The following is a 27,216-nucleotide window of genomic DNA, read 5'->3' on the forward strand; positions in this document are numbered from 1 at the left end:
AGCATGGAGCTCCAACCACCTGAGCCACCGGGCCGGCCCCGATCTTTGCCTTTTTTTTTGCAACTTGTGTTATTTCATGAATGCAGTATCTTCATTTACTCTGAAGAATTATGGTGACTTTGGAAGGTTCTTCTCTATGTATGTACTGTACCTATTTTCATTGAGTTCCTCTTTATCTATGTACTTGTTTTGGTCTTTCTTTTATGTTGGTGCTTTTTCTGATGTCCGTGCCCATTCCTATTTAAGAGTGAAGCACTAAAAACTGACTACAAGCTCTGCTTATCAATGAGTGTACTTAGTTGTAGGATGATTAGCTGGCATATTCTCTCACAATCCGTAGACTTTATTTTTTCCCCTCAAAGAATTGTCTTCCAATCTCCTGCCTGGAGTGGGAGAGGGAGAAAGCTGAGTGCCACAGTCTTGGAATTAGCTGGAAAAGGCAACTGCTAAATCCCCATCGATAATCATATAGTCCATTGAAAATCACAGTCCCCAGGTGTCCAAACAGGCTATTGCCACACACTCACCTCTGTGCCTGTTAGCCCCATGTCCAGGGCTCTCTGATTCAGTGTCTCAAGGGAACATACATATTGCTCCCTGTGCAGACAGAGAAATGGTGACCTAACTGTAAGAGTTGGAAGTGAAGACAACTTGAGCTGAACTTTACAGAGATTTCAACCAACCCCTCTTTTCACACTCTCACCCTCACTGATACCTGGTTCCTCTAATTACTGATTCTTTCTGACATTGCTTGGGTGCTTCGGCTTGACCCACATCCATTTAATGAATGCAGTTCTTCCAGCTGCTTTCTGTCTTCACGTATTGTGATTTCAGATTACAGATACATCCTAGTTTTATTGAAAACAGTGACAGAGCTTTTGTTTTCTTTGCTTTGGGAGTGTTGTTGAGAGAAGGCGGAAGAAATGTCTTCACACCACCTTTAAATCCCTAAGTCTCTGCCTTGCTTTTTAATATAACTGTGATTATATATATTTGGTTTCTCATATTCTCTAAATTTTCTGCCATGAACATGTGTTACTTTAATAACACACACACACACACACAAACACACACACACACACACACACACACACACACACACACAGTTATTTAAAGATAAGAGGGCCCAAGAAGTCTTAGGACACTGAATCCTGCATCTTCCTCCACCTCTTGCTTAGCCAGTTGGGCCCATGAAGCCCCCTTATCTTTCACACCTCAGCTTCCTGACACCCCACAGCCATCGATGTGGCCTAAAGTACCTGCCAGAGAGCACCACACCCTCCCTGCTAAGGAGCACATTCCTGGCTTCCTTATCGCTTGGCCAGGGCTGCTTATGGAGTAGCCTTTGCCAACCATGCCAGCTAATTTGCATGCTGTGTGCCTCCCTTCATGCATTCTGAACGGTCATGCCTCCAAAACAACAAGGTTTTATAAAAAGAAAAGTATGTGTGTGTTGTGTTTTGTCCTGGCACCTATAGGTTTCTTCCCACTGATGCTATTCCAGTCAATACGGGTGGGCTTTACCTGGGAATTTTCCATGACTACTTCTTTACAGACCTGCCTAGTCTCTCAACTTGGACATATATGAGTGGCCCTTGTGAAGTAGGCACACTAGGCCCCCAAACACTCTTGAATGTCACTGGTTCTACCACGTCCAAGGGAATCCAAGACCCCAACATCTCACACACCCCACAGACCCTCACAAGCTTTGGACTCACGGGGCTAACAGGAACCCAGTGAGAAATCCCAAAGCTGCAGAAATATTCCTATGAACCCTGAGCGCTCTCTGATTGGGCTTCACTCCACCTTGGCCTGAGGACATTGCTATTTCAATTGTCCCCGTAAGCCCAGGGATTCCAGGACACGAGGCCCAGGAATACTCTTTTCTTCCTCCTCTACCACTAGGATCACAGCCTATAAAAGCCTGACCTACAAGTGGATTTTGCTGGGAATCTTATGGGAATTGACCCAGCCAATTAAGTCAGGAGATTGCTCTCTAAATTTAACAGGTCCGCCATTCTCATCCAAAATAGTAGCATTCATTAGTGGGTTGAGGTTTTGAGGTAATTTTTATTGAATCCAACAACTGCATTGGACTTCCCCCACCTTACAGGTTTAACTCATTTCTCAGTCAATTTTGGTGTCATTAACTCAGCATTGTAAAAGCACCTCATAAAACAACCCTTATCAATACTCTCCCGCTGGACTCACATATGTCCACTCCGGAGCTGTAGCTGAGGGAACGGGCAAAAATCTCTCCTGTCATGTTGCCTTTAGTGTATCTTGTGTTTCTACTTGTGGATTTGCTTGTCTCTAATCTCTTTTCCCAAAAAAAGGGGGGGGTGGTGGATTTAGGGCAATGTGTGTGTATGAACATAGAATCACAAATGGAAAGATATCCTCTATTTAAGTCAGACTCTACTCGGGTCGCTTCCTCCACCCCGAGAAGACCATCTGTCACCCCAGTGCATTGCTCTAATGCCGAGATGAGCCCACGCGCATCTGCACAAAGACAAAGTTACATTCGGAGACTGGATATCATCTTTAATTAATAATGCCACAGCCCAACATCCTTTTTGTTGCTATAGTAGGTTGTGATTCTGTGTGTGTGTGTCTGTGTGTGGGGGTGTTTGGGTGTGTGTTCCTGAACAGATGAGGCGCCAGCACAGGCTCCCAGGCAGGTGTCAGCCAACAGCTCTTTTGAGTAGCAACTGGAAGACAGTGTCCAGAGTGGCACGGATGCTGGGCTCCTGCCTCCCTTTCTCCTGGGCCACCTTTCGTGCATTCTGAGGGCAAGGCTCAGGCCTGTGCCCACTCAGATTAAAGGGCTTCTCAGCAAAGATAAGAGTTCAGGCCCCCAGCCCTCACTGTCTCTGACTAGAGGGATGCCCCTGGGCAAGGTACACACTGCTAGGCACAGGTGGACAACCTGGGCCAGCCTCAGTCCCTCTGTCACACGGGGACAGCACCGCAATGGCCCAGCCCTGGGCAGAGAATCCAGAGCTTCTGGGGCCATTTGATTAGTTCCTTTCACAGCTAATCAGGATGTAGCCCAGACCCTGCCTGGGGCCAGCCAGAGAGGGGCAGTCTTGGCCCATGACCGCCACACAGCTGTCATTTCCAAACCAAACCTACGAGCCTGCCCTCCCGCCCTCTCCACTCTCCAATTCCTCCCAGGCCCAGTAGGTCCAAAGCCCAGACATGGCAGGAGAGGCTTGCATGATGCTGAGTCAAAAGGAGGCCATGAGAGACCTGGGCTGAACTGGAGCTGCAGCCACGTGCCAGCCTGAAGCCAGCCCTCTCCCGCATGGACACCTCCAGCCAGAGCTCTTGGAAGCCAGATGGGACCCCACAAGGCGAGGCAGCAAGTTCTGGGCCTAGTACAGAAGGAGAAAGCCAACTGGCTCCATGGTCCCATCTCCACCTGCTCTGTGCCTTAGGAAGGCAAGGAGCCCAAGTCCCCAGGACAGTGGTATCAGCTGTTGGGGAAGCACCGTTGTCCAGGTGAGGCCTCGGGCCTGAAACTGTGTTTGTTCAGTGGGCTGGGGTAGTAGGTGGTTGTGTACACATTGGTCTGCTGCAATGGGTAGAAACTGGCTTTGTCATCCGGGATCAGGTTATTCTTGTTCAGAGTCTGTGGGAAAAGGAAAGAACCATAGAAGAAGTGGGGAAGGGAGAGATGGGGAGAGGGGACAGACCAGGGCAAGATCAGGAGCCAGTCAATGACAGAACATTCTAACTGCTGACACAGTGTTCTGTTCACGACCCCACTGCTCCCTCCCGAGTGCCCAGCCCAATATAATCGGCTCAGGGCAGAACCACTGCCCCCATCACTGTGCCCCGTGCACCCATCATACTCCCACCTTGAACTCCATGGGTGTGTACTTCTCATTCTTGGGGGTGCCTCCACCCTTGTACTGCAGGTGGTTGGGGGTGGCAGGATGAACGAGTGTGGACTCCTGGGACTGGCGCTGGCAGTGCTGACAGGACAGGTACACTGCCAAGGTCAGCAGCCCCGAGCCCAGGAAGCAGGAGATGCCCGTGGCTACTAGGTGGATGAGATTGAACCCTGGGGGAGGGAGAGACCGGTGGTAAGGAAAGGGTCACTGGGCAGAGGACAGCCACCCAACTGCCTCCCAAGGTGCTTTGAGACCACAGACAATGGAAGCAGGGAGGCTGGGCAGCCTGTCACCAGGGGCCTTTCTCACAGGACCAACTGTGGCTTGGATCAGATGATATGGAGTTGAGTGGCTCTTCTTGAATACAGATTTCATGACGGCCTCCTAGTTGGAGGGTGTAGAGGGAACTGCCTAGACACCCCTCCACATGGTCTGAAGCAGTGGAGGACGTTGACAAGGTTTGTCTGTCTGGAGCAGGAGGTGGACAGACTCCCGATTTTGGAGCAGGGTCTCCTCCTTGAGGAGGAGGGGTAGAAGGACAGTGTCATGAAGGGAGGGCAGGTTCCTTTTACCTCCACAGCTGGTGGCCTCCTCCACACTGGAGGCAGGCAGGATCACTGCAGGGAGACAAGCAGAGATGGTGTTGGCGCAGGGAAGAGAGGAGATGGGTCCCTCTCCGGCTAGGTATGTCTCTGAGAGGACCCCTGGGTCAGGACTGAACTATGAGATGGGCCTGGGGGCTGTCACTCCCCTCTGTCTCCACCCAGACTCCACCTCTAAGGAGGGTTGGCCCACTTCTTAGATGAAGCCTGGCAGAGGCCCAAAGTGTGTGTGCCCCCCCACCCTGGTGTTTCATCCTGCGTCCCACAGATGCATGCTTCAGAAAGGCAAGGAACTGGGGGGTCAGTGGGAAGGGCTGGTTGAAGGTGCTGGCTTGAGGACCTACCCGGAATCTCACTGTAGGGGCAGGGGCGGCTCTGGCTGCTGTTTCCAGCACAGGTGCTGGGCCCTGGGGCCAGCTCCTCACAGTGCCGGCTGCGGGTTTGGACTCCATCTTCGGTGCATGTACTCCACTCAGACCACGGTGACCAGCCTTCTGTGGGTTGTGGGTTGGGACAAGGTTAACGGGCCTGGGATCCTCTGGTGGAGCTGGGAGGGCTCCATGGTGCTCCCAGCCCCAGCCAGAGGTACTTAGTACCTGGGCAGGCCTGCGTGGCACACAGTGCCTCCTCCGTGTGCAGCCCCAGACAGATGTCCTCGCCTGGGGAGGGCGCGGGGCTGGTGCAGGACCGAGTGCGTTGATAATGGCCACCACCGCAGGAGGCTGAGCATGGGGACCAGGAGGTCCAGCAGGACCAGGCACCCCGTACTGCAAAGGGATGGAGTGAGTGAGGGGGCGCAGGGGCAGGCAGGACCCTATAGTCTTCTATTACGTCCCAGGCAAGGCCTCTGTCCTGGGCCACACTGACCTCAACCCCTCCCACCCCACAGCCCACTGTTGGGGAGTGGCCCTCCCCACTCGGGGTGACAGTGGCAATGCAGGCTACAGACGAGTCATCAAAAACCAGCTCAAAACAAGCTCCTGAGCTGACTAACCACTAGAGGAGAGAAAACAGGGAGGTTGAGGAAAGGTTCTGCTCTGTGGGCGCAGCTGCTGTGTGCATGTTTGGGGTAAGACATTGCTCTGGGGCCCCCTGTACAGAGTTGGCAGGGAGAAGAGGTCACCTGAGCCTGAGAGGTAGCCGGTGAGGCCTGGGAGTCCCTTAGATGGAGGTTTCCCTAGGCGGGGTTCCCGGGGCCCAGATTCCTTGGCCAGGGTTACCTGGACACGCCTGGGGGTTGCAGTCCTGGTACTCAGCGGCGTTGCCCACGCAGGGTAGGCCCCCGTCGCGGGGCTCCGGGTTCGTGCATGTCCTCTTGCGGACTCGGAAGCCCAGCTCACAGTCCCGAGAGCAGGACGACCATGGGCCCCAGGGGGCCCAGCCCCCGCTCACCGTGTGTGGGGCGCTGCCCCCGCTGCGCAGGAGGTCCTCCACCAGGGCTGGTGTGGGGACACGGGCCTCAGCGACAAGGGCTTCTTCCAAACCCGAGCTCCCGCTCGCAGCCGCTCCCGCCCCTGCTCCATCGCTCTGACCCCGGGAGGGACGGTGGCGGGTGAGGCGAGGGGAGGGGGTGTGGGGAGGGCGCGGGGCTGTACCGTCCGTGTCGCAGGTTCCCGAGCCATCCGCGGGGCAGGTTCGGGTCTCAGTCCTCCTCCGGCCAAACTGCAGGCCGTGGGGGTCTGGCAGGGGCGCACGGCAAGTGAAACGGAACCGCTGCTCCTGTCGCGCCCCTCCCTGAGTCACGTTCACCGGCAGCCACGGCGTCCACGGAGTGTTGCGCCGCACTTCGGGGCAGCCCTCGGGGTTGCACGTCTTGAACTCCTTCGGGATGGGAGCCGGGCCGTTTCATAGCCTCGCGGCCTCCAGGCTGGCTCTGCGCTCCCGCCTCCGCCTCCCCGCCCCTGGGCCCCAGGTCCCAGGACGCGTGTCCCCATCCCGCGGGCCAGGCCGGCCCTCGCCCTCACCACGCTGCAGCCCGGGCAGGAGTTGCCGTTCTCGCAGGTCCGATGCCGCGATTGCACGCCGCCCCCACAGTTGCTGCTGCACTTATTCCAGGAGCCCCAAGATGCCCAGAAAATGGGCACTGGGCAGGGCTTGTTTTCATTACAGAACCTGAGGGGTATGAAGGGAGGGGGCCATCACTCTAGGGAGAAGCTACCCCCCTTCCTTCACAAGAGGTCACTGGGGCTGCAAACGGGGAAGTCCACTAGGCCACCCAGAAAATCCCGGTCACTTTTTAGGGGCCCCAGACAGTCTGGGGCCTCAGGGCTAGCTTCTCCGTCTCAGAAGCCCCCAATCGCAGCCTAGCTCACCGCTCCTCCCGACTCTTGCCCACGCAGACGCGGCCCCCATGGCGGGGAGCGGGGTTGCTGCAACTTCGCTGGCGGACCTGGAATCCGATCCCACAGGTGGTGCTGCACAGAGCCCACGAGGACCACGCAGTCCACGCCCCATTCCTGGCGGGGTCGGAGGGACAGACAGATGACCTCTGAGCCCTAGCTTCTCAGATCTAATCTACATCTGGGCAGATGGAGTGTGTTGTTGTCAGGAAGTGCCAGGGACACAGAAAATCGCAGCTCCTAACCAGGCCATCTCAGGCAGACATCCCATTCATTCATTCCTTCATTCATTTCTCAAACATATACTGAGAGCCTTCTTGCATCTATCAGGCTGTGCCCGGGGCTAAAAGTACAGACATGGGGCATGGCCTCTACTCACAGGGTCCAAAGGACACATTCTCTAGAGAAAGCCCCAGATACCTTTCCAATCTGCAACCTTCCTTTTAACCTTCTTGGTTGGCGGAATCTTGCACTGAGATCCTCCCCTGTTCTACCACTGCACATGCTTTGCTCCAACCTTAGACACTACTCACTCTTGTCTACTTTGACTCCAATTTTCAAATTCTGGCTCTATCACTGACTGGCTGTATAAGCCCAGGCAAGTTAGTGAAATCTTCTGTGCCCCATCCTACTATTATCTTTAAAGTAAGGATAATGATTGTATTCCTACCTCCACGAGGCTGTCTGACAGTTAAATGAATAAATGTATAGAGAATTAAGTTATTGTAAGAGTGTCTTGAGTTGTGGGTTAGTTGTTATGACCACTTTATGGAGTCCCTAGGTACTGGGCAGTGTGCACACACTTTATATATAAATTAGCTCATGTAATCCTCTCAACAGTCAGAAAAACTCAGAGTTTCACTTAGAGAAACTCAGAGTGCTTAGGTGGCTTAGCCAAGGCCATACCTCCAGATGGTAGGCATCCAGGATTGGTACCAATCCAGGATTGGCCTTACCGCCATCCCATGTCGCCCCACATGTTTGGGACAGCAAGTTTATTGAGGCTAAAGTCTGTCGAGAGGTGACTCCTGTGCTTGTCCATCCTTCATCTTCATATCAAGAGCCCCCACAAGACAGAACTTCTCTCACACTAAAGTAGAAACTCCCCCAGGGCTCATGTTTTCTCCCTGGGACCTTAGCTACCTACCCAGTCCCCTGCACAGCCCTGAAGTAGTTTCTAGCCCGTAGTGCAAAGCTGGCTGGGGATACCCCACTCCAGTCCCAGGCAGCGGCTGTGTAGGCCCTATGTCCTCACACACCTGGAGCAGTTGGCGATGTGGATGGCTGGCCCCAGGCAGTCACGGCCCCCACAGCGGGGTTGGGGGGAGTTGCAGGCTCGGGCCCGACACAAGCAAGAGCCTGAGTTGTCCCCATCTAAGTGCTCACATGGTTGCCATGGTGACCACGGTCCAAAGCCTCCATCCCTAGTCATATTCCGCACCTGCAGACACACATCGGACACAGGGCCCAGTCATACAAGGCAGGGATAGGGAAGGCATGAGGCCCCGGGGGATGTAGGGGTAGTGTGGGGAGTCACCGCCTGAATTGGCCGGAGACTTGGGGGTACAAAGGGGTCTCACAGGACATGCTGTGATGTTCTGGGTCCAGAGGCTCATGTTGGAGCTGTCCTCGAGTGTGCTGCAGCGTTGTTGCTTCCCGTCCCAGCCGCAGTACGGGTCCCGCGCACCCAGGCATGCCCTGCCAGACAGAGGTCCTGAGATTCAAGCCCACTGGCTTCCTGGCCACACTGGCATCCCAAGAACATACCTGACTACTCCCCTCTGGGCACCCTTGTCCATCCAATTGCCCTCCACAATAAAAAGTTCATTGCATACTTACTGCGTGCCCGGCATCATTTTAAGTGCTTCAGAAGCATGAATGAATTGAATACAACCCAATGAGGAAGGCACTGTTATTGTCTCCACGAGATATGGAGGAGACCCAGCTCACTGACCAAGAACTCAAACCCTTGTTCTCCAGAGCCCACACACAGAACCTTGCCTCCCCCAGACTGGGTACCCCACACTCGTCATCTGGGGCTGCAGGAGAAGTGGCAAACAGAAATCACTGTGATGACAGTCAGAAAACATTACGATGGAAAGGATCTTGGAGATGATCTGGCCCAGCAGTTCTCAACCAAGCTGCATATCAGAATCTTTGAGGAGCTTTTGAAAAATACGGATAACCAGGCCCACCTCAGACAAGAATCTCTGGGGCTGGTGAGGTTTTCAAAGCTCCTGGGTGGTTCTAATGGGAGCCAGGTTGAGTATCACTGGGATTCACAGTAGGACCGCAGAAAAGGGAAGAGGAGTTTCCCCAAATCCCACAAACTGTACATGGTAGTGCTGGCACTAGAACCCAGACTTCCTAACCACCCTTTACCCCTCACACTCCTGCCTCCTGCAAGAGGATGTGTCTGCCTTCACACACCAAGGAAACATGGGCCTAGACCTCAACACACAGGCGCAGGCTCAGGGGACACCCAAACATCGTCCTGGGTCACCTGGGGTATCCATGTGCTCGTGCTGGTGGCAGGAACCAGAGTCCAGAGCGTTAGCATCAGGATAATGAGCTCAGGCTGCCAGGAGAGGGGCCACATCCCAGGTTCCCCTTCCCTGGCCCTCAGGGCTGCTCTACCTGCTATGACCTAGGAAAGGTAATGCTTCCACACTGAAGCACGCCCCAGACGCTGCCCCTTCTTGGATTCTAGGGCTGCTCTCTTCCCTTCCTCCTCTGACTCATTCATTGGATCCTTTACAGTTTGTAACAACAACAAACTGAATCTCTACTAGTAAGACTTCAAGGAGGAGAAAAAGAGTATGGGAATTATGGAATTAGGATTGGCTGTCCATCGCTAAGTAAACAGAACATAAGATGCCGAAGGCTGAAGGAAGTTGCCTCCAACAGCCAGAGAGCTCAGACAACCTCAGGGGATATAAACCCTGGGTCCCTTCTGCCTCCTTTTCCCACTTCCCTCCCCTGTGTAGGCTGGCTGCTCCACAGCAGTGGGCCTGCTGGAGAGGGTCTAGAGAGCATTGACAACCAGGGCACACACTGGAGGTTAGAAAGCAGAAGAGGCTTTGGATAAAGGCGGTGCTGGACTGGAAAGGTGGTGGGGGCTACATGCCATGCCATGACCCTGCAGAGGGACTTCCCACTGGCCAAAGGGGCCAAGGATGCTGAGGGCTGAAGGGATCCACAAAAGAACCAAAGGGTTGCCCCTTTTGGTATCTCCAGGATAGAATCTTTCTTTTCTCTAGAAGCTTTAGGTAGAGTCACCTGTCAGGTGAATTCTTTATGGTCAGTGAGTTCAATAGACCATGTCTCCCGACCAGCCTCCAGAGAGAAAAGGGGTTTTATGAGAGACCTTATGGAGAAGTGGGTGGGGCTTCCTCTTCTCACCAACGGAAGTCAAAGAAGACAATTCTGTCCCTTGTTCGGGCAACCCATGACCTTGTATAAGGGGGCCAATGCTTGGGGCTTCAGTGGGTGAAGGCCTCGCTGGGCCCCAGTAAGCCTACCTGGGAATCCAGAACATTCATCTGTTGCTCAAGAATCTGTTTCTACTTTATTAACTCAAGGACAATTTGTGTAAATCGTACAGCATAAGTATTCTCATATTTTCTTCTGGGATCAGTGGTTTGATTTGGGGATGTTTCACCAGCAGAAATCATCACACTAGACATCATAGGACTGAATACAATACATGTGCAAACATAGTCCAAGCAACATGTGGTTTTGAGATTCTGCTCACCGGTTGACATTTGGAACAAACTGGCTGCTAGCAAATTCAACCAATCAGAACGCAGTAAAGGCCACTCCTGAGTGTATTTCCCTCAGCTCTCAGAAAGAAGTGCTAACCTCTAGAAGCCACTGATATTGTCCTTTATAAGCAACATAAATTTAAAAAGAACTAGCCACGACTAGTGATTAATAATAATAATAAGATCCTATCTATCAAAAACAAATGTCTGTCAGCATAGAAAATGCATATGAGCAGAAAATTTGAATCAGCTTACACAAGATAAAAGCAGACGATTTTGAAGGAATGAAATTTGCCTCATGCTACTTCTTTCATCCAGGGCCTAGCCAGTTCTAGAACTATTGTTCCCAGTCTTGACTGCAAATTAGAATCTCCTGAGAATCTTTTAAAAAGCTTAAGCCAACAAAACAAAAAAAAAAACTGTCTTTATCTGGGCCTTTGGACTGGAGTAGGCCCAGACACTGGAATCTTTTAAGCACTCCCCAGGTGATTCTAATGAATCGCGTGTTTGAGAACTGCTGTTTCAGGGCCACTTTTGTCAGGGTTCCCAGGGAAAGAAATGAAGTGCCTTGCCTCTCCAACCCATGACAGAGTAAGAAAAGAGGGAAGAAAAACTGCAGAGTACATGCGGACTCCAGGCCCCCACCCTCAGTCAGCCTCCCTCACTCTCCCAGCCTCTCCTATTTCAAGGACATGCCTGCCCTGGCCTGGCCCTGGCCACCTGAAGGGGCCTTCTATACTTCCCTGGGGCCAATGCCTGAGCTCTCGTCCACATTTGCTGCTTTTACCAAAGGTCACCCCAAAGGTTACAGAGCAGAGAACATTGTTAAGAAAATTAAAGTGCCAAGCAAGGAAGAGTTAAAGTGTGTCTCTGACTGTAGAATTGGGTGGCAGTTTAGTTTCTTTCATAAAAGCAGCCATCGGACCAATCCTATATCACCAAGTCTTTTTTACTGCAATGTCTTGAGCAGCTATTATAGAAGGGAACAGGTTCATTCTGTGGGCTCAGAGGAGGACAGAGATGGATGGTGGAAGTTACAAGCAAGCAGTTTCCAGCACCATGTAGCAAATCTCTAAATGGGAGCTGTCCAGGGTAGAAATGGTGTCCCAGGAGCTTGGGAGAAAATGGTCATTAAGTACAATGACAGCAAAGAGGGCTAAGGCCCCCTGGCAGGGAGGGAGGTTGAGAGCAGATATGCTTGAGCCTTCCTCCTGAGTGAGCTGGCGTAGAGGGCACCCCACTGCAATGCAGCCTGAAAGGCATGCTGGAAGGAAGAAGGGGCCATTCATGCATAAAACACCAGCTTTGCAGAGCCAGTGAGCATTCATTTCCTCTGTTCCGCCTCCTGTCTGTGAGCCCTGGTCTCTCTGGCCAGGCCAGGGTCCTGGTTGTGCCCCATAGGGCTGAGACTTGCCTGAGTGAAAGGAGAGGGCTGGAGATGAGCCCCTGGGTTTTGAGCAGAGGAGGGGACCCAAAGGGGCTCTGCTTACCCACCCTCATCCTCCTGCCAGCTTTGGAAGGAATGAGGAACAAAGCATGAAATGCCTCTCCTAGGACACAATAAAACTCTGTGACAACCATCCCCACACACAATAGCACAAATTCTGATATAGTATGCTAGGCAAGTTGGCTCCAACGCTCTGGAGTACATGGCTTGGTGGCTGCACGGATATACTCTGGTAATTTTGTTAACTTTGCAGTAATGAGACCTCATATTTTACATTTTTACATCCACCTATTGCTTTATGGCAGAGTCCTGGAGAGCAGGGGGTTTTCATTGTACACATCAAGGGCTCTTATCCCAAACTCAGGATGCCAAATGGCATGAAAATTTCAGACGCCAACTGACCTCTTTCTACCGTACTGTTCCACCTCGCCATGCTATGCATGCTGCCCTCTCTCTGTGGCACCATGTGAGTGGGGACATGTCCTGGCGTCTTGCTTCCCCTCCTACCACTGCAGACCCCACACTTCATACCTGGCGAGAGCCACACTAGCTCATGCTGGTCGACCAGCTGCCCGCCACTCTCTGCTTGATCTTCCTAAAACACCTATTCATGCTGCCTGTCACTCCATTCCCCTCCCTGCTCAAAGACCACTTCAGTGCCCACAGCCCAGGATTCAAATAAAAATCATCCCTTGGCCTTCTTAACGGGCCTCAATCCACTTTCCAGTCCCATTCCTCACTCCTCTCCTAAACCAACCTCCTCTCAGGCCAAATCATCAATTAACTGAAGAAGGATCAATCATGTGTGGAAAGCCACTTTGTGCCTAGGGCTTCGTGTGGCCCCCTGATGGAATATAACAAATACTGGGACACTGGGTTGTAAATCCCTTCAAGGATTTCACAAGGCACATGTGAAAAGGTTAATAATACAAGAGTTAAAGAATACAAGATATGGGGGAAACGCCGCCAGCAGGTAACCTGTGATTCATTGCCAAGCAGTGCTGTCTGTATTCGAGGATGCAGAGGCTAGGCTCCAGAGAGCCCGGAGGCTGAAGGGCCCCCACATGCATTTGTGCAGATAAAAAGGGAATGAGAACTAGCTGCCACTTATGACTCACTGGACTAGGGACTTAATGAATATTATTCCCAATTTTTACAACTCAGCCAAAATTAAGTATCATTTGCTCCCTCACAATTTCCTCCTATTTTCCCAATGAGAAAGCTGAAGCTCAAAAGGTTAAGTAACTTGCTCAAGATCATATAACTAGTAGATGATGGAGCTGAGATGAAACGCCAGGTGTGTCTAGTTCTAGCATGTGAGCCTCTCCCACTACCCCTTCCCGCCCCGTCTCTCCCCACACATCAGATATAGGCCAAGGTTTCTCTCCCTGACCACATATCCAGACCTCTGAGGGAAATGAGAGTGTTTTAGGCTATTTCATGTCACCTCCCTCCTCTCACACCGACAACCCTGCAAAACGCTCTGAGCATGGTAGAGCTGAGTACATATTTCGTATTTCATTGATGGAGCCATGTGTTGGGGCTGAGGGGAGCTTGAGTGTCTGCCCACCGTCCTCCCCTCTCTCCCCAGCTGCCACATCAGGACCGGCCCCCCTCTTTCCCTGCCCTCTAGGCCTCTGCCCAGGTCCCAGTACACCTTACTGGGGCTGGAGAACAACCCTTGGCAGCAGGGGCATGACTTGTTTCCCAAATCTAGAGGACAGATGGGCACAGCCAGGAGGTCTCTGTGTTGCAAAGGCCCTAGGAGCCCATGTGGCTGTTGCTATGCCAGCTAAAGGCAGCTTTAGCTCAAAAATAAGGAGGTGTAGCTCAGAGGAGGCTCACGTGGTCAGAGTCTGAGCTCCGTTTCCATTTGGCTTTGGAATAAGCTTTCGCTTCACCCTTAAATGTTGTGAATCCACTTGAAGCTAAGGTATGGAGAGCTGATCTTGGAAGCAGCTGGGAAAGGAATGCATGTCCCTACATGGTTCCTCCCCTTCACCCCACCCAAGCCAGGCCTCTCTGTCTCTTCTAAGGAAGAGAAGCCAAGGTGGGTGGCTGACTCGAAGCACTGTTTCCCTTCCGCACCCACGGCTGGAGTCACAAGTGCTGTGGTTTCAAAGAAAAGACCACGCTCTGAACAGAAGGGACAGAAGAAATTAAGTGGGCTAGAAGGACCAGCAGGCCCTAACTGTGGGGCTGACAACAGGGATAACAGCCACCATCATTTGCTAAACGGATACTTCCCCCAGGCAGTGATAAGTGGTCTATGGAGATTATCCCAATTAACCTTCACAAAAACTTTGCAGAGATTTTCTGAGGAGGAAACCATGGTTCAGAGAGGTTAAATGACTTGGCCAAAGGCGCACAGCTGGAGACTGGACCAGGATGTCACCCCAGATCTACCTGACTCCAAAGTGCCCCCTCTTAAGCTCCACCTCCCGAGTGCGATGGGTGGGGAGAAGCCTGGGGGACCCGCCCTTGACACCACTTACCCCTGGCTGCGGTAGGCGGCGCACCTCTCCAGCGGGACGCGCAGCACGCTGTCGCTCAGCCCCACGAAGAGTGCGCGGGCGCTGTGCAGAATCCGCAGGCTGCGCAGGGGCTCGCGGCGCCCGGGGGGCAGCACGTGCAGCTCCTCCAGGTAGCAGCCGCGGAGGCTGCGGCTCGCTGTGGATAGTGCCTTCAGGATGGTCCCAGACTCTGGAGGGACCAGGTGGGGGGAGTCTTGAAAGCCCTGGAACCTCACGCCCCGTCCCCCGCCCCTCCACTTCCTCCCACTCCGAGCCCGGATGAGGTGGGGGGGGGCCTCACCTGTGCCAATGTAGAGCACGTGATAGAGCGTGTCTTTGGCCTGCACAAGGTCCACGACGAGATGTGAGAAGCGCACGCTGTCCTGAGTGACACAGGGCTCGGGTGTCACCGGCTGCACGGCCTCACTCATCAGGAACAGGCGCTGTGCGTCCTGCAGGCTGCGCTCGGTCAGGTTCTCATTGGGGCCCATCTCGGACAGGGTGCCACACTGCGCGGGAAGACGGGTCACACGTGCCCAGCCACCCAAGCTGCCGTGATGCCCTGTCCCCCACCTTCCTCCCTGTTACCCTGACTCTCCAATCCGCCTACCCCCAAGATTGGCTGGGTCCCCTGCACCATCTTCCAGGAAGAAATGCCTTTTCTTTGGGAACTAAGGAAACTGAGGCTGGGAAGATGGGGGAGGAGGGTCCAGCCAGGGCTGGGGAAGAGGAGGGGGAGCTGCAAAGGGGACTGGATTATCTAAACACGGACTGTTTGAGTGTGGCTAACAAGTGTCCTGTGATGTAATGCTGTAGCTATGAGTGCCCTCTCCCTCCTGTTAGGCCAAGCCCTGCTTTCCCTCTCCTGTGTCCCTCCCAGCTCAAGTTCTGATGCCTTCCAAACCCAAACTGGAAAGCAACTACCATTCATGAAGTACCTACTATATTCCCAGATCCATATCAAGTGGTATCAACCCTCACACACATCTAGAGGTCAATGGAATTATTCCCACATGCCAGATAAAGAAAAAGAGATTCGAGAAGGTTGGGTGACTTGCCCAAGATCACACAGAGGGAGGGCTAGAGCAGGGTCAGGATTGTTGGACCGCAAATCCTGAGGTCCTACCCTGCTCCAAACTGGCCCTGGGCCGAAAGTCAGATAGATATGAAAGTCTAACATCAGCAGCTTTCTTTGCCCCATCTCTCTTTCCCCTTCTCCATCACAGCACTGGGGGTGCTCACACCACCCAGGGCACCCAGTGCCCTTACCCCTCCTGATGCTCAGACACCTTCCAGGCTTTAGTACCCATGCTGGGTAGGCTGCAAGCAAACTCCAGCTAAAATCCCCACATTCTGGCCAGGCAGCTCGTGCGTGCTGCCCTGGTCCCCTCCACTGAATAGAGCTGAGATCCGACCTCCCCCCCTGGAGGTGGGGTCACATTTAGAGATGGCTCAGAGCATACTCCCTTGCTCTGCGTCCCACCTACTCTCCCCTTCTTGTTCCACAGTCTTAGACATTACTACACTCGTAGGGGACAATTGCAGACCCCTCAGATGGGCATAGACCAGCAGAGACAAGTTTGGTGTTTGCACGAAGCAGTCGGGAATCAGCTTGTGGCTGATCGTCTGGAGGAAGGCAGTGTGTGTGGAGAGGGAAAGGGAGGAGAAGCTATACCTGGAAATTGGGGATGGGATTGGCGATGGGGAGCCAGGCAGCCCTGGGGTTCTCCTGGTAGCGAAACGGGCCATTGAAAGCCTGGGAGATGGCACTGAGGTTGAAGGCGCAGACAGCAGAAGCGGCAATGCTGTTTCTGAAAGGCAAGAGATGACAGATGCTGCACCCTCCCCCACAGGCCTCAGCACCCTCCTTAAACCCCACAGCCAGCTGTCAAGGCACAGCCTGGCACAGCTCCAAGGCTGATTAAGCACCTTTGATGAGTCTGGTGCCTGGTGATAGGGGGGGTCACAGAAGGAGAAGATGCTCTGGAAACCCTCTGGGAAAGAAAGACCCACTGATAAGAAGCACTGGTGGGTTCCTCTGTACTACTTCCGCATTCCCTTCCCTTCTCCCATGGGAGGGTCAAATAAGGTCATTATTTTCAAATGTTTTATCCGTGGCCACTGTAAGAAATATATGTAATATTACAACTCAGATTAACACCTATGTGCATACACACACATCTGCAATGAATTTTCATGAAACAATACTTACTTTTACTAAATACATTATACTCTGATATTTTTATTCCAGTCTATTCTCTTTTACTTATTTTTAAAAGAGCCAGGTGCCAAACCACTGATATATGCCACAACCCACGACACCCTGAGCCAGATGACCTCTGAGACCCCTTTCGGTCACAGAGTCTGACATTTCTATGAGTCTGATGTGAACAGTTCAGACACAGTACCACTACACCAAATGTTTCCGGTTCTGTTCTCTGCATTTAGTCCCTCTCCCAAACGTGTCCATTTCTCTCCCCCTCTGCCTGATCTCAGCCCCCATCGTCTTCCCTGGATGCTGCACTGTCCTACTGGCTGGTGTCCCCACAGCCTGCCTAGTCTCCTCTAATCTATTCTCCACACAGCAGCCAGAGCAAGCGTTTCAAAATGCACATCTGAGCTAGTTTCTGGCGTGCTTCAAGCCCTTCAATAACTTCTTGCTCTTAGGATAAAGACCAAAACACGTAAAGCAAGGCTTTCGGGATATAATCCTCCCTCTTCAGCCTCCTCTCCTTCCTGTCTTTCTCCTCCTCACTCCAGGCTCCTCCAGGCTCCTGCCACACTGGTCTGGTTCAGTGCCTCAAACATTTCTTCTGACCCAAAAGTTTTGCAAGCTCCCTTAAGGCTGGACCAGTCCTTTCCCCTAGTTAATTCCTATTCATCCTGTAGGGGTGTCACTTCCTACAGGAAGCCTTCCCTGATCACCTCCCTTCCATACTGTTAGAGGTTTCCCTGCACACTTCCTTTTCCCTTTATAGCATTAATCACAATGAAAATTGGGTGCGTAATAACCACCCTCTCTAAAATGTAAGCTCCACGGCAGAGGCAGGTCTGTTCTTGCTCTCTGGTACCCATCCCCCACAACCCACCCACCAAGCATCTGCCATGGAGAAGGCACACAATGCATAAACTATTTAAAATCTACACTAATGTCATCATTTCCCCTTAATGCCTCTCCAGTGGCTCCTGTTCTTTGCTGACCTTCTGGTGCTGACTGCCAGGCTGGTCACTAAGTCCTGGCTGTCAGCTCCTGGCCTGTGTGGGCTGTGTTGATGTCTGTCTCCCTGGCTTCGATGGCCTCTTCGATGCTGCTGCTTCCTAGATTTACTCTTACCCCTGTCCAGACCCTCAGACTATCCTCCCTATAGCTAGCCTGGCCCTCCAATGCCTGCTACCAGGGGCCCAAGCTAAGCAATCTCTATGACTCATGTGTTTCTGATGTTCTTACAAAGAACCCTGCATAGCTTCCTGTACAACAAATGCTTTCCTTGGTCTCTGCCGCCCATTCAGCATTCTCCATGTGAAAATCACTTGATTGGATCAGCCTTAATACAGAAGGAGGAAGCGGGAGGAGGACTCATGGTCTCTGTGAGGGCTACCCTTCCTTACACCTAGGAAATAAAAGGGCTCTAATTCCCAGTCCGTGTTTCCCACTACACGCAGGATTGCCAGAAGACTGCTGGTGAGGTTTACCAGGATAGTGGGGTCCTGAGGTTGGAAGGGACCTTAAGGAACCCCCTCAGAACCTTCCCAACAGGCTGCTGCCAGACCCTCCCAGGGCTGCCACCCCCTCATCCCAGGCAGGCTATTTCACTTTCATCACCAGTTCTTCCTCGTGGAGCTGCAATCCAGTGCCTTTTATTTCTTCCTATCTGGCCTAGGCCTGCCCTTCCAGAAACCCAGAATAAATGCTGATCACTGCGGAGACAGCAAGTCACAAAATCCTCAGACGACCCGGTGCAGAAGACACGACAAGACCCATTGAACAGAAAGAGAAACAAGGGCTCAGAGAGGGGCTTGCCTGAGCCCACCAGGCTGCAAGGCCAGATCAGAGCGCGTCCTTGGTATCACAGGGAAGGGGCGGCGGAGGGCAGGGACTCACACGTTGGTGGTGAAGACCCCGTAGATGAGGTCCTGCTCAGGCAGGTGGAAGGCACTCTGCAGCTCGTTGTAGTAGAAGGGGACCTCGCCGGGGCGGGAGCAGTTCAGCCGGGCTTTCATGAATGTGGTCCACGTGTCCTCCAGCAGAAAGCGGCCTCCCACGTCGTTCTTGCACACGCGGGCCACGCGAGAGTACACCGTGCGCCCGCAGTCATGCTCCACTGCATTCTCCCGCAGGAAGAAGTATGCAAACAGCCCAATGTCGTAGGCTGCCACAAAGTTGGGCTCTGAGCAGCGGGTGGGGCGGGAGGGGGGCAGAAAAGGAACAAGGGGTTGGTCAGGCCAGCAGGAAGGAAGGGGTCAGGCATAGGGGTACTCTACTACTTCCGTTTTTCCACATGGGCATCCTGACACCTGTCCGCCAGCGTGGTGACCTGGGGACTCTAACTAACCGTGTTCCCACCTCCAATGCAAAGTGCAGGTATAATAACAGTTAACGTGCATTACTGAGCACTCGCTGTGTACCAGACACTATTATGAGTACTTTAGATGGATCAGCCCCATTGGATCCTGTTAACCTATGAGGTAAGCACTATGATTAGACCCATATTACAGATGACAACATCATGGCACAGAAAGGTCAATAGTTGCCCAAGGCCACACAGGGATTCAGTGGAGAAGCAGGGATTCAACTCCAAGGGGCAGGAAACTCATAGCACCCTGCCCCAATCTTTTCTTTCCTATAGCCCTTCATCCAAATCCATTCCTAACTCTTTCTCTCTCCTCATAGCCTGCTCTCCATCTGTTCTGGGTACTCAGGATATCCATGACTTCATCCAGAGTCCATCTCCGACCTTGCTATGTCCTTGGGCAAACACATGCCTCATTCTGGGCCTCTTGATGAAGCATGAGCCCTTTCTGAGGTTGGGCAGGAAGGAGGGAGTCTGGGTGTGCCAGTGGGTCAGAACCAGGGGAATGCCGCCCTTGGGGCTGCGCCTCCTACCATTGAGCCACTTGGAGTTGTACTGGGCAGTGCGAAGGGGTGGCCCGCTGCCTAGACTTCGGTAGATGGCAGGGTCCCGACCTGAGAAGTCGATGACAGTGGCTGCATAGAGCTCCCCCTGGGAGGAGATGACGGCTGTGGAGTTGTGGCGAGGATCGTAGGGGCAGCGGGCCACGCCATTGATCTTATCCATAGTCCGGCTGAGGTTCCCCACCTGGGGATGACGGGGAGACAGGGGCGCTTTTCCCTGAGACCCAGGGGCTGCCTGTTCGCAACCCCCTCCCAGAGTTTGTTTCCTCCTGGGCCCCTGGTCTCTGTCAGCCTCTCCCTCTCTCCAGCCTCCTTCTCACTGCCCACCCCGCCCAGTCCCTCTGAGAGAGCAGCCATCATGGAGGGAAAGGTTGTGCCGGGAGTTCCATCTGCCTTTAGCCCCTGCCCCCTAGTCAGGACCCTCCAGAGTAAGGCTGATCAATAAAATACAGGAGGCCTAGTTAAGTCTGAATTTCGATGAACAATGGATAATTTTTTCAGCCTAAGTATGTCCCTCCCAAACTTGGCATGGGACATGCTTATGTTAAAATATCATTTGTTATTTATCTGAAATTAAATCTAACTGGGCATCCTTTCTTGTTTGGGGGGTTTTGTGGTTTGTGACATGTGGCAACGCCACTCCAAGACTGTGCCTGAGTGAGAGAACCTCTTGGTGTCTGTCCCCTCGGGCCGCCCCACCCCAAGCGTTCCCCCACCTGTCTGCTGGAACACACTGGGGCAAAGGCGTTGGTCCCACACATGAACACTTTCCGGCCAGCGACAATCAGGACCCGCACATAGTTCTGACACTCCTCCTGAAGCGAGAAGGGGAAGTAATAGCGGAACAGGCTCTCGCGGCCGTGCTGGGTGTCTTTCCCTCACAGCACTGTACCACAGGTATTTGAAAGCACTCCCGTGTCCCAGCCTGCTCCCAAGTTCAGGTTGCCTCTGTGGACACTCCCTGCACACTCCCTGCCCCCGCACCTCCCATCCAGGAGGTCTCACGGTGGCCACTCACATGCTCAGGGCTGACCTTCACCTGCACAGGAGCCCCTGGCTCATCCAGGCCAGTCCTCCGTGCAGGCAGCCTCATGCCCACACCCAGCCCTTCCATCCCCTTCCCGCTCCAGGCCAGGTGCCCAGACCACCAAGGCCACATACCTCAGTCTTTCCTTTGCTTTGGCAGGAGCGGCGTGTATCCTCGTTGGAGGCCCACTCTGTGGCCTGTGGGATGAGCACACAGACATCACACGGCTGTGCCACTCACCGCCAGGGCAGGCAGCTGCTGGGGTCTGGAGTGGACAGGAAGCTGGGAAAGGGTCAGGGACAACTTGCAGGGTGAGGGTTCCTCTCACTACATCCACATGGACCCAGAAGACCGCCAGATCTCCTTACCCAGAGACCCTTAAGGAGTGGATATCCCCTCACCCAACACCCTCCCCACCGGCTTGGGTCAGGAGAGGCTGGTAAGAGCTTCCTCATGCTTCATTCCCACGCAGCTCTGTCCTAGGCCCTCCCCAACCCTTCCTTCCCTGGGTCAGCCAGGGAGCTAGAAGAGGCCAAGCAGAACCTTCAGGACCACCCCAGGCCTGAGCGGGGACAGGAAATGTGCCTCCAGTATGCACTGGATATCCCTCAAATGAGTGGAAGTTGGGGAGATAAGAAATGCTAGATTTCGCAAACCTTAGGGATAGGAGAGCTAGTTGATTTTCTCACTATAACCCTGCAAACGTGGTTTTTCGTGTGTTTTGTTTTCTTAGATAAACTCCGGTTCTGTGTTACTTGCCGCAGGTACATGGTCGAGCAGGGATTGGAACCCACATTCCTGATTCAAGGGCTCTGTGTGGTTTTCTTTCTCTATCCAACCATGTCAAGGACCCAGGACTTCCACTTTCCTAATTGCTGGGGGCGGGGGGAGGGCCCCCCAGTTCTGTGCTGTCTGCTTACCTTCTTATTTCCCTTACAGCATCACTCATGTTCTGTCATGGGGTAATATGTTTAGGGACACAGCTTACACTCAGGGACCCGGGGGATATTATCATGTTCCCAAGTGCCCATGGCACCAGGAGAGGGCTGTTCCCCACCCAGGATCCTCCCTTCTCCTTTATCTATTCTGTCTCCACTTTCTGACGGTCCCTCCCAGCCTTTGAAAGAGCAGCTGGAGGAAGATGTGATACCCTTCAGGTCCAGGCAATGTCAATAGACCTGATGTGTGGCTCATTAGATATTTCTAGGTCACATGTATAAATATGAACTGTCTACCTGTCCTGGGAGAGGGATCCCTGAGCAAGCAACTCTTCCATCTGAATGGGGAAAAGAAAAAACCTCACCTGCTTATAATTTCTAATAAAGCTCCTTCTAGCTGTGAAGTCATTGTCTGCAGAGCTCCAGGTGTGGGAGGGCAAGAAGGGTGCCAGGGAGGGAGGGCAGGGCTGCTGCCTGCTTTCCAGACTCAGTCCATCTATAGACCCAAGATGGTTGCTTTGTGGGGCAGAGGGGGAACTGACTTCTGCAGACTCTGTATTCAGGAGCTGGGTGACAAATTTGGTCATGTCTCTGTCACACCTATGAGTAGGCTGGGCTCATCCTGCCATGCCAGGCCTGGGGCTCAGGCCTCTGCTCCCAGACCTTGGAGAAGGGCAAATGACCTCTGACATCTAGCCCCATTGCTGTGGGGTTCATTTGGATAGAAACAATGGAGCCCCTCAGCTCCCAAGCTGAGCCTGATGTGAGAGGAAAAAAGGGACATACACAAGAAATCTCAGGGCCTTTGGGGGCAGAAAAGAGCAATGCCCACAAACGCTGCAGATGTCCAGGCCTAAAGCTCCGGACAGTGGGTGGCTGGGCGGTGTTGTGTGGGCAAAGGGCCTTGCTGCAGCCGAGGGGTGTGGGGCCAAAGGCGTTAGATACAGTTATGCTGAGCTGAGCCCCGGGACAAGCACTATGCATGGACTCGTCACACCTCTCTTTGATCCTCACCACAGCCAGTGAAACACGTAGCCTTTTGCTCATTTTACAGGTGAGGAAAATGAAGTTCGAAGAAGTTGAGCAATATGCCCAAAGCCACAAAGCTAGTAAGCAACAAACCCAAGACACAAACCCAAGACGCAAACCCAGACCGCCTACAGCAGAGCTCAGCTCTCCCCGCCATATCCTGCAGCCTCTCACAGCCAATAGAGTTCTCAAACCAAAGGCTAGAACATATGGCCTGAAAAGAACATGTATAATGATAACAGCACAGAACGGGCTTGAGTCATTTTACTTAAAAAATTATTTTTATCAAAGTGATGCACAGAGTTGAAAAAGTTAAATAGTATGAAAAACTTATTTTAAATAAAACCCCAGCAACATACTCCTCCCACCCTCTATCCCCCTTTTCTAAGGACAACTACTTGCAACACTTTTAGCTATTTCTCTGTGTCTGTGCTTTTTTATCGAATTTCTCAGAATTATGTATCACTCTCAGACTTCATCTTCTAATTTCCGGTTATGGAGGTGAAAATTTTTGCCACGTACCCACCTCCATTCTCCTCTACATTAAAACACACATACATTCCCCTTCTCCCCAGCTTCCCATTATAATTATGTAATATTAATTATTTAATCTTTTGATATAATTAAACTTATAGTTAAATTATAATTAAAAATAAAGTTTTAAATTAGCTTAGTTTAAAGTAATATTTTAAAGTAAAATCAATATTGTTATTTACATTATCACTATGTAAAAATTGTTCACTACTACCAAGCAGTATCCAAAATTTCACTGAATGTAAGACACCATCAGTTGTAATATGAACCACTAAAAATATATACATACATATATATGCTGTGAATTTTTTATTACTTACATTTTTAATGTAAACTTATTGAAAGTGTTATTTAGACATATTTTTTGTCATATATCAACCTTGTGCATACAAAAAAGGAAAATGTAAGCAAAATTAAGTATCCTTAAACCTTCTTTGAATTCATAGTTCATCTCTTCTGAATCCCTTTTCTATTCAGTTTTCGGTGCACATTTTTTTGTTATTGTTGTTGTTTGTTTGCTTATTTTAGTGTCATTTTTTTAACCACCCAGGTATCAGTGGTACAGCAATTCTTAAAGAGTATTCCACTCTGGTCTCCAGAATTTTCTTTTGCAAGTTTGGATGCTGGCACTTTGTTGATCTAACCAGAAGGTATCCACAGAAGGTTTTCTGAAAAACCAGTACTCTTATTCCCTCTTCATAGGATCCTTAAATTGTTTGTGGACTGACATGTTCATTGGTTGTTATAGAATCAGAACACCAGGACAAATGACCAAGTTCAAGCAAAGGCACTGAGAACTCCATCAGGCCTTCAGTCTGGCAGACAAAGAATGCATGATGCCTTCAACAGAAAGACGTGCCTGACTTCAGACTTATTAAAAATATGAAAACACGTGCATCTGAGAATCAAGGAAATATGCCTATTCTGAGGATGTTTCCTTTCTTGACCAACTTTTTGTTTTTCCCGAACTAATAAGTGTCTTGATTTTCTTCATTTGTTTATTTTGCAATTCAAATTACTAATTTTTCCCAAATGCCCAAAAGGTGTTACAAATCCCTCTCGATATCATTTGCTAACTGTACACACAGATGGTTCAGATAATCTGAGTTCCCATCCTCTTCTTTCTTCCCCAGTATGGACTGGTTGCCCTTGAAGCATTCTGGTTGGCAGTTAACCTGGGACTTACCTTCTCTTCTCTCCTGTTCGCTGAATCCCATGATTCCCTCTTTCTTGATCTACTTGCTTATTTTGGTGGAACACATCTCCAGTATCTTCCTAAGAAAAGGAACACGGTAGATCAATTTTTTTTTTTAATTCTTGCATGTCTGATTCATTCTATCTTCATACTTGATTGACAGTTTTGATATAGAATTCTAGGCTGAAAATAATTTTCATTCAGAATTTTAAAGGCCTTTATTCAACTCCATTGTCTTCTAGATTCCAGTGTTGCTATTCAGAAGTCTGATGTAATTCTTTTCCCCATCTTTGGTAGTGACCATTTTCTTTCTTTTCTTTAGGCTCTAGAAGCTTTTAGGATCTTCTCTTTAGTAACAGTATTCTGAATTCACACTGATGTGCCTTAGTGCAGGTCTCTTTTGGAAACTCAGTCAGCTCTTTCAGTGTGAAGACTCATCCTCTTTTCTGGCAAATTCTCTTATGTTATTTTGTCCTTAATTTCTTCCTCACCTTTTCCTCCGTTCTCTCTCTCTCTCTCTCTCTCTTTTGTAACTCTTATTAATCCAGTCCACTCTTGGCCCTTGTACATTGATCCTCTAGTTTTCTGTTATTTCTCTCCTGGTTTTCATTTCTTGTTTTTTGTTGTTCTAATTTTGGGGAGATTTTCTTCAACTTTATCTTCTAAATTCAAAATTTATTTCCCCCAAAACATTTTTAATTTCCATATTTTCAATTTATTGTTTTATAAACAAAATATATTTTTATATCTCAGAAGAGTCTATTGTTTTCTAATTAACTTTTTAACTGTTTTCATTTCTTCCACTGTCCCTGTTTCTTACAGCTTCCTTTATTCTTTTTGTTTTGATCTTTATCTTCCACTATAGAGGTTTCCTCAAATGTCTGGTGATTTGTGGTTATTTATATTTGAAAACAAATCACTAACCATTTCCCACTGAAATGGACCAAGACTTCTCAGAGAAATGGCTGATTCCAGGTCTGGGGTTAGGAAATGTACAGTGAGCCTGAAATATTTCTTTACATCAAATAGCAAGGATGCAATAAAAAATGACTGAAATCATTATGTCAAAGGAGCCAACTTGAAGAGGCCCCTACTTGCAAAAGATGAGACAGTCATGAAAGATAACTGCAATGGATAGATAACAACAATATTTAAAGCTAGAAGTCTGTAGTAGTAGTACCACGTTTCCCCAAAAATAAGACCTAGCCGGACAATCAGCTCTAATGCATCTTTTGGAGCAAAAATTAATATAAGACCTGGTATTATATTACATTATATTATGTTATATTATGTTATGTTATGTTATATTATAAAGACTCGGTCTTATATTATAGTAAAATAAGACCGGTCTTATATTAATTTTTGCTCCAAAAGACGCATTAAAGCTGATTGTCCAGGTAGGTCTTATTTTTGGGGTAACACGGTGGTAATAATAATAATAGTAATAATAATAGAATAAAATTAATTGATCACCATTGACAGATACTAACAAACCAGCTCATTGTTTGAAAACTGGTAAATAAAGACAGAGTATCAAACATTTATCTTGCCTTTCCTATATGACGGTATCATTGGGTAACCAAATAGTGGATGAGGAGAAGTTTCTCTTTGCAAAAGTAGTCTAGCTAATACATTATAACACCTAAAGAATTAATGGATCTGGGAAACAATCATCAATGGCTGCTAACATTAAAAAAAAAAAACACACAGAGAAAATCAGATACTATGTACCTCCATAAAAAGTACACAATAACACCTATAAAGTAATCTTGCTGGAATCTAAATTGAATGAAGTCTTTAGATCTAATTGACAGATGATACAGGGAATAGAAGAACATGTTAAGTTACACAACTTGGATTGCAATCAGCAAAAGCCAGACCGTGGGAAACTATAAGACAAACAACCAGATTTCTTCAATAAATAAATTGTACAAAGAAAAAAAAGGAAAAACATTTCTCTAGTGCCATACCCCATCAGTGCCCTCACCTTTCCTGTAGTCTCCAAATTTGGAGACTCACCATTTGGGTCTGTAGAGGAAGAGTCTTAGTCTTCCTTTGTTGAGAGAGGGGGTAAAATGGAGGAAGGGCTTGCTATTTGGGACGGAACAGGAGACCACTGAGAGTTTAAATTAAACTGTCAATTTAAAGAACTATAACCATTGTCCCCCTTTAGTCTTGCACCTCATCCTGCATTCTACAATACCCGACACACCAATTTCTGAGCAACCTGCCTGCGGGTCCGCTTGTTTCTCTGTCATATCCCCCTCTGCTAGACCGTTACGATGGCTCCAGGCACACTCATCTCCCCAGAATGCATTTAATCTCTCCTCCACTGACATCTCTTTGTCATATGCAGTTGTACCTTTTAAAATTTTTCACTGTCCTTTCAGTGGGGTTTTGTGAAGGAGTAGAGATAGACATGTATGATCAATCTGCCATGCATAATGCTTTACACCGGGACTGTGCCAGAAATTCCAGGATGGCAATCTGTAGTGACAGAGTAATTGCATGGTGTTTTACTGTGGAAGAAAGCAGGTGAGACAGCCAAGAACTTGATAATCTCCTTGTAGACTCATCAACAACGCTGGACACCAAAGACAATGAATGGCTGAACATTAAAACGTCTTCTGAGCATTCAGTCCACCACTCAGCAGAGTTTCCATTTCAGACAACTCCACAGCTGCCGGACTAGCTTAGAGAATGTGGAGATAACTAAAAGAGAGCTGAGAATCATCCTCACCGTCTGCCCAGGCCCAGACAAAGCCCCATATGTGTTCTGAAGCATATGTGCACAA

The 27,216-nt window shown here is 50.3% G+C and overlaps 1 protein-coding gene across 2 annotated transcripts in view; it reads right to left on the reverse strand.

The window, feature by feature from the left end:
• Window positions 1-2,525: 2,525 nt before the first annotated feature.
• The window catches only part of SEMA5B (semaphorin 5B), a 118,462-nt gene continuing 93,771 nt past the window's right edge, over window positions 2,526-27,216 (reverse strand). The window contains exons 5-22 of one of the 2 annotated variants that reach the window (XM_081077272.1): window positions 20,860-20,922; window positions 20,415-20,513; window positions 19,669-19,882; window positions 18,667-18,952; window positions 16,240-16,375; window positions 14,866-15,073; window positions 14,547-14,754; window positions 8,421-8,538; window positions 8,100-8,281; window positions 6,814-6,957; window positions 6,466-6,613; window positions 6,097-6,322; window positions 5,722-5,940; window positions 5,098-5,268; window positions 4,846-4,995; window positions 4,472-4,516; window positions 3,864-4,069; window positions 2,526-3,634 (exon numbers count right to left, since the gene is read on the reverse strand). In XM_081077272.1, coding sequence (XP_080933398.1) covers window positions 3,476-3,634; window positions 3,864-4,069; window positions 4,472-4,516; window positions 4,846-4,995; window positions 5,098-5,268; window positions 5,722-5,940; window positions 6,097-6,322; window positions 6,466-6,613; window positions 6,814-6,957; window positions 8,100-8,281; window positions 8,421-8,538; window positions 14,547-14,754; window positions 14,866-15,073; window positions 16,240-16,375; window positions 18,667-18,952; window positions 19,669-19,882; window positions 20,415-20,513; window positions 20,860-20,922 — 2,982 coding nt within the window. In that variant the 3' untranslated portion in view covers window positions 2,526-3,475. Of the gene's footprint in view, window positions 3,635-3,863; window positions 4,070-4,471; window positions 4,517-4,845; window positions 4,996-5,097; window positions 5,269-5,721; window positions 6,323-6,465; window positions 6,614-6,813; window positions 6,958-8,099; window positions 8,282-8,420; window positions 8,539-14,546; window positions 14,755-14,865; window positions 15,074-16,239; window positions 16,376-18,666; window positions 18,953-19,668; window positions 19,883-20,414; window positions 20,514-20,859; window positions 20,923-27,216 lie in introns of both variants that reach the window. The other variant, XM_081077271.1, reaches the window with a different exon arrangement.

The sequence above is a fragment of the Rhinolophus hipposideros genome (assembly GCF_964194185.1).
Source record: "Rhinolophus hipposideros genome assembly, chromosome: 2".
NCBI classification, from domain to species: Eukaryota; Metazoa; Chordata; class Mammalia; order Chiroptera; family Rhinolophidae; genus Rhinolophus; species Rhinolophus hipposideros.